The 7,641-nt window shown below is 27.6% G+C and overlaps 2 protein-coding genes across 2 annotated transcripts; both read right to left on the minus strand.

The window, feature by feature from the left end:
* Positions 1-3,794: 3,794 nt before the first annotated feature.
* Positions 3,795-5,218, minus strand: LOC112595262. The gene is made up of 2 exons (XM_025340405.1): positions 3,997-5,218; positions 3,795-3,921 (listed from the first exon to the last, which is right to left on the minus strand). Exon 1 carries the CDS (start codon positions 5,024-5,026, stop codon positions 4,025-4,027), a length of 1,002 nt encoding a protein of 333 aa, XP_025196190.1. The 5' UTR covers positions 5,027-5,218; the 3' UTR covers positions 3,795-3,921; positions 3,997-4,024.
* A 959-nt stretch (positions 5,219-6,177) lies between these two features.
* On the minus strand, positions 6,178-7,416 carry LOC112595261. The gene has a single exon (XM_025340404.1). The coding sequence runs from the start codon at positions 7,414-7,416 to the stop codon at positions 6,178-6,180; it is 1,239 nt and encodes a 412-aa protein (XP_025196189.1).
* Between the last annotated feature and the right edge of the window lie 225 nt (positions 7,417-7,641).

Here is a 7,641-nt window from a genome sequence, read left to right on the forward strand (position 1 = left end):
TTGTTTTTTTCTGATATAAATGGTTGCAGTTTTCATTAAATAAGGCGCAACAGAAAAAACAAAAATATTTCTACTGAAATCAAAAGGATTTTCAAAATAGTTTTAGAAATCTTCCTTTTTAACACTTATTCTCAGTTCTTTCCATCAAGTACGGTTAGTAGTTGCCTCATCACTAGTCAAGGCAACGACTTCTGCTCTTGCATTTTCCAGTAGTATTATAGCTTTAATAATAATATTACAAGATCTACACCTACAACACCAAACATTATTAATCAATTAATAATAAAATATAACACAATTTAGGATTTCTGTCATTAATGTAATTAATAATTTATTGATACCTTTTACTAGACTTTTTGATACAAAAACAGCTATGGGTTGAGTGAAATTATCTCCTAAACTTTGGCTCATTAAAATCAACCTATGGTTGGCTTTTTTTAGAGCTATTTATTTTATTTTCTGTTTTCATATCATAGTCTTCTAACCCAGTATATGTTAAAATACAACTGTTATCATTTATGCTCTTTCGTAAGAAAACTTCATTAAATAACAAGAACAGTTATTTTCTGTTTTTCAGTTTTGATAGTGAACTTTAAAACCACAACCAATTTGAATAGCTAAAAGATTTCTTTGAACTGTGTTTACTCATGTCAATGGAAGTATGTTATCATCTCTCAAAAATTTGTAACCACTAGGAGATCTAAATTAAATAACAAAAGAAGGGAAAAATATGTAATCATAATAGTATTTTATTATGAGCATAGTGGCTAGTGTTTACCTAATTTAAAAAAAAAAGACACAAAAGTAAGTATCCAATTTTCATTATATCTTCTATTTTTACTATTTTTAAATTTGGATGCTGCAAATATCTAATGTACAAGATCACATTGGCTTTTGGGAATTGTATGATTTGCTAGTAATTTAGATAAACCGTGATTTCATTCAAATGTTTTCTGCAGTTATTTAAACTTTGCTGTAATCTTAGTATTTGCTTCTTCTAGAATACTATTGAACAACAATTTTCTTGGCTTTTTGAATATTTTGAAATATATTTTTTTACTCGGAGAATAGTATGTTCTTTGACTTTTTCTTTTTGAACTCTTGTACATTTTTTTTTTTTATATATACAATATAATAGTCGTCTGCACAGTGAATAAAATAAATCATTAAATATTAAATCAATTTATAGTAAAAATATAATTTTTCATCTTATGAATTTGTTAAGTAGATAAAATTTACCTATTATCTTCAGGTAGCATTTTCAAGCATTTTTTCATGGAACTATTTACCATATTATTTACCAAAATATGTATTGTAGGCAGTAATTTCATTTCAAATATGAAATCCAATAAAAATTCTATTTTATTAAATACATCCAAAACTAATTCTAAATCTTCTTTACTTTTGAACAAAAAATTAGAAAAGCCAATACCTGCAACCCACATTTTACAGCCACAAATATGTAAAATAACATTCAAATCTGTAATATTGAATATAATTATACATTAAGTACTTGTAATGCATTTATATAATTAAATATAATAATTTACCTACCTTCTTTTAGTAGCTAGTACAAGATGTTTTTCAATGAATCTAAAGTATGAGACAGTAAATGGTCTCATTTTATAAAAAAAAAAATTTACTTTTTAAATATTTTAACTTTGTCATCAATCAAAGTATTAACGACCACCTAATTGTTAAATTTATTTTATTTGTTTGGTTAACCAAACACCAATATAATCATTTTTCTTTAGCTGATCAACCTCCTATATCTCCATAGAGCTCTGTACTCTATAATCCTACCTTTTCTTTACTTGCACTGGCTTTTTTTGTTGGTAAAAATATTGAATTTAAATTATTAAAAAATAAATTTTTTTAAAAAAAAAACAAGAAAATGTATGTATGTATTGTATTATTTTAACAACACATTAAATTAAATAAAAAATGTGAATTAAATTATGTTACTTTTATTAAAATATTCCATATTGAATAAAAATTTAAAATAATTTAGAACTCCTAACCATTTATATATAAATAAATTTTATTATTATTAAAAAACAAATAATAACTTTTCATTATGATAAAATATAGATGACAGGACATATATCCAGTGTGTATTAAAAAGAAATCAATGATTTTCAGTGATTACTTGTTAAAAAATGGTATAATGACATTAATATCAGGCGGTGAATAGTAAAGTTAATAATTATTATTCGATAAGTATAAATTAATTACAAATGTTGTAATCCAAATGAAAACTACAATTAATAATATTAATTATCTTTATTTATACAAATAGACATTTTTGTTATTAAAAAATGTTTTTAGTTGATTTTTGTTTTTTTTTAAAAAAAGTCTAACATTAAAATGGTGTATTACTAAAATTATTTTTAAAAATGAATACAAATTCGAAGTCATTGGATAACACAACTTATATTCTATAAACTATACTATTTATATTACCTATCAGTGTTGGGTAAGTTAAAGACATTACAATGCGATATTATACTTATAAGAAAAAACTGAATTGAAATATTTACATATTTAAAAAAAATTACAATAATTATGTTAACTTAAAATAAAAAACGAAATAATTGTCTTAAAACTGTCTTATTTGTAGAGGACATATTAGAAATTATCTTATAAAAATTTGGGATGACTTATTATTTGTAAATGTATTTTTAATATATCCAATATTATTCTTTAAAAATAAAAATATAAAATGACTACTATTAATATAAAAATAAATTGTATACAAAGTAATTTTTTAACTAATACAATAAATTATCTTAAGCTAAACATACTTTTAATAAAAAAATCAATGATTAATAGGCATTCAGAAACATTCCTAATGAACTGATTGTTGTGTTAGTAGAGTTTTGAGTCAAAATTAAATGTCCTAATCTAGGTTTAACTAATTAGGATATGAAAAAGTTTGAATTTTATGGAAATTACTGGGTATAAATAATGATTAATTAATTTTAGGTACTTACAAAGAATAGAATTCAGAAGGAACAAAAAATGTTTAATGTTGAAGTACAATAATTTATTAATACTTATAAATTATAATATAAGTATTGACAGTATTGTTATTAATTTTACTGGCTAATTAAGAACTTATGAAATTTTTATAATTAAATACATATTTTAGTCGTAACTGGTATTGTTTTAACAATACAACATACTAACAAAATCTATGCAAAATAAAATTTCTTATACTACCTAGTACCTACGTTTGAACTGTCACTGATAACATTAACACTAAAAACTATATCTAAAACATCGTAATTTATGTAATGTTAAAATAAGCAAAAAATTAATTTTAGTTATTGTTTAAGTATTACTATAGATATTACAAAAAATAAAACAACGTTAAATTTTACATTAATCTTGATACTATATCCAGAATAGTTAAAAATCAAAAATACAAAAAAAATTATGTATTATATCTACAATATGAAAAATTAACAATCTTAAGAAGTTTGAGTTAATTTTTTAACTAGATAAAAAAAATGAATTGTGATGTTCCTGTTATAAGCTAAAAAAAAATTTGTTTTTTTTTAAATTGTTTCATTTTTGAATAATTAATTTATAATTTTATTTAGTTATACTTTAAATTTATGTAGTTTTAAATCATAATTTTGATTTTTTTTTTTTTTTTTTTTTTTTAACAGTGTTAATTGTACAATAATAATTTTTTACCATATCTTCATAGTTTAAATTAAAATAAAATTTATTTTTATTTCATTACCTATTTAATGAAATAAGGAATAATTTGCTTGGATAATTTTTAAAAGAATTTCAGCCAAACTAAAGTTTATTCAATATGGGTAAATCAGGGTTCAATGTACTATCTGCAAGTATCACGCTATTGATTTCTTGAGAAATAGGAATATGGTTCGCCTTCTTTCATTCTGTACACTGTAAGTTGATAATAACATAATTTAAAAATTGTTAATATAAATTGGTAGCAGACAGAAATCTAAATTTACATACCCCGGATTCTTCGAATTGGTTGTAATACTCATGCTGATGGTATATTTTTACATGTACAATAACTGACCATGTCCGCATTGTTACGATCAAGAACTGTTTTGTTTCCATAACCATGTGGCATTGGGAATGTTTTAAGTTTCCAAGAACCAAAATACTTGGCCGCCAAATAATTGCTACGACTACAGAGTCCACAAACCTTTTTATACTCACAAAATGACACTGTCAGGTCGCGAGGTTTACTGGTAGTCAAATTTTTGGGAAACAAGCGCTTAGAATACTCATTCTCGCGACTGGGTTCAAAAGCCATTAGAGAAACATACTTGTCACGATTGTGTGGATTATTGCATAAACGCTGTTGATTTCGAAGCTTCAACTCTGGAAAAGCCTCTAGCCTGTCTTCATCGGGTGACAAATCAAATAATTGTGGATAATTCACTTCACCGTGTTCCAGGCAGCCGTTATTAGTTACCGTGCACCTCCCGTAATCGCACGGACAGTCATAGGTGTAAATTAGTTCGTGATTGAATAGGTTGACAAAAACTGATACCGCCGAAAAATCAAAATCCGAGAATATTAACGTTATAGGTGGACTGAAATCAGTACCGTCTGTTTGGATTTCTATTATCCGGGTGTACTTGGCGGTAAAACGATCGCTACTTTCTGAGAACCCAGAAAAACTAAAATCTTCAGGGTTGTAACCCATAACAAAAATGTCAAACACGTTAAATTCATCGGCGCGACCAACTAGCCAAGCCGCGCACTTTCCAGATATGTAAATCTGAGAACTTACCAATTTTTCTGGCGACAAGCAACTACGATAGAGTAACGACATAATGCGATTCAAAGCCGGTTGGACAAGTTTCAGGCGTCGTTTAAATTCTGATTGATGACGATTTTGGATTCTGCCCATCATTTTAAACCTTTTATTCCTTTTCAAATGATCGTTGCTCGTTAAACTGAATACCGCAACCCGCTGACAGTGTAAATAAACTTCTAAAGTACAAATGTTATAACCGTGTAGACCATACATGTGTTATAACCTCCACAAAATAAATGTTGGTGTTGAGCAAGTGTTGACTATAAAACTCAGTTTAACCAAAGTACGCTTTGGTTCTGCGCATGCGAACTGGCGATCGAATGATTGGATTACCGAGGTCCCTACTCTCTGAATTTACCGATCGATGCGACGCTAACGCTCCGTAATCTACCGCTTGTCGAAGGGCGCTCTGGTCAGAGTACTGTAAGTAGGGGATGAGAAAATCGATATATCAATTTTTACAATATTGATATATTGATAATATTCCCAAAAACAACGATATATCGATTTTGATATTAATTTTATTTAAAAATTAAAATAGTTTGATTTTGACAATTTTTTGAATAACATTGTAATTGAGCTCTTTCTATGCTATTTTTTATCAAATTACTTTATATTTTTTATTATTATTTTTTTTTTTTGCTGTGATTAGGTCCCTTCCTGTATACAATTTCTGGATCCAGCCTCTGTCATCATCTAATCAAAACAAAACATCGAAATTTAAATATCGATATTTTATCATAAAATATTGACATTTCGATATTTTTTTCGCATCTTTAACTATAAGCGTGATACGTGAGGGGATGCACGAAACAGGACCGATTGGATGTGTTACGTTCTCTCACTAGACAGAGTATAAAATGTTATAGTTGGGAGAATGAAAATTGGTTACTGATATTATTATTTCTATCAATGATTAAAAAGTACTATTTTTATAATATTTATAAATTATAATCAATGATTCTATGTAAAGTGGATAAATCCACCTCAAGTACGTTTCACGAAACTAGCGACTCCACAGTAGCGCACCCAGCGGCGAAATTTCTGTGTTCCGTGGTTTCTCAAACTTGCACACAATACGCGGCAATTAGGAATACTGCTTGATTTTTAAAAAATATAAATAAAAATAATTATTTTATTATAAATTATATTATTTATTATAATATACTAAAATATACATTTTCTTTTGATATTTTAATACAAAATTAATATTAATTTATATTATAAATATATATTATATTATAATATATAATATTGTATTATATATATATTTATATATATTAAAATGTGTTTATATTACATTAATATTTACAACAATTATAATATTTGAACATGAATATTTACAATAATTATAACATTTATATTTACAATTGAAATGATTCATCGTCGTCGTTCTCACTTTCACTGCTGTCTTCCGGGTTAATTGTCAAAATTATTGGCTCTAAAATCTGGTCCCTGAATCCTTCTTTAATATAGTCTTCATTTTGAAGACGTTCGCAATGATCAACACAACGTTTCCAGTTGTCTACAGTAACATTTTCTATGGCAATATTTGCCAAGTTTTCAACATCTGTGATTTTAAAACTATTGTTTTTACTTGCAATTTCACTTTTAACTTGGGTCCATATCAATTTTATCGGGTTGTATTGACAATGATATGGGGGTAGACGTATAACTTCATGCCCCATTTGCAAAGCAATTTCATCAAGTTCATATCTTTTGTCTTTCGGTTTTAAATGTTTTACCCGTTCTCGCAACTCACTGAGTGTTTCAAATGAATCAAATTCCACACCATTTTCTTTGAGCCATATTTTACAAGTAGCTTTATTGTCATTTGATTTCGGATAGTTTTGAACTTGAACAGAATGGTAAGGAGAGTTGTCCATTACAATGACACAAGGTTCTTCCAAGTTTTGCATCATTTCAATGAACCATTTTTTAAAAATTGTCGAGTTCATTTGAGTATGATAATCAATATTTGCCCCCGATTTACATAGGAATATTAATTTTGCTCCTTTTACAAACCCAAATGCACTCGACCCAGCATGACAAATAATAATTCTACTGCCCTTTCCAGTTGGTACTTTTAATCCTTTTGAATTCTCCGAGTTTTGACAAATTGTTCCACGTGAATGGTTTTGATTCACCCACGTTTCGTCAAGATATACGACCGGACGAGTATCATTATTTTGCCTTAAGTCGTGCATTTTCCTTAAAAACTTGACACGCATGGCAACAATATCGTTTCGTTCCATAAGAAATCTACGGCCATCATTACATTTTTTGTACTTAAAATGTAAGGATTTAAGAATGCGCCACATGGAAATCCTAGATCCCTTATAACTGTTCACTTTTTGTTGGTAAGCAGTTAAAACTTTTTGTGATGTGGGAAACTGACCTTGATCATAAAATTCGTGTACCGTTCTTCGAACAATTTCTACGTCAAAATCATCAATATCGGTTGCATATTTAATACGTTTGTATGATTTTCGAGGAGATGTAAATGACGGACCAGCCATGGGTTCTGCAGTAGTCGATTTGGCCGCTTCAGAAGTTATTCGTTTCACTGTACCAATACTAACACCACATGCTACTGCAGTCATTTCCTGACTTTTTCGAAAAAATGTAGCTACAACGGGATTATTTTTGTCATTTACTAACTTTTTAAAAAAATTGTACACATTAAAAATTGTGTTTTTAGTTTGAGAATGTATGTCAGGTCGAATAGACATTTTGCTCAAAATTTTTTTCGCGCACTTTCTCGAACACGTTTATATGCAATGCAACCACAAACACAATAAAAACTCACAAAAGTTTTCGATAAAAAC

Source organism: Melanaphis sacchari, unplaced genomic scaffold, assembly GCF_002803265.2.
Source record: "Melanaphis sacchari strain LSU unplaced genomic scaffold, SCAv2.0 Contig262_pilon_pilon, whole genome shotgun sequence".
Taxonomy (NCBI): Eukaryota; Metazoa; Arthropoda; class Insecta; order Hemiptera; family Aphididae; genus Melanaphis; species Melanaphis sacchari.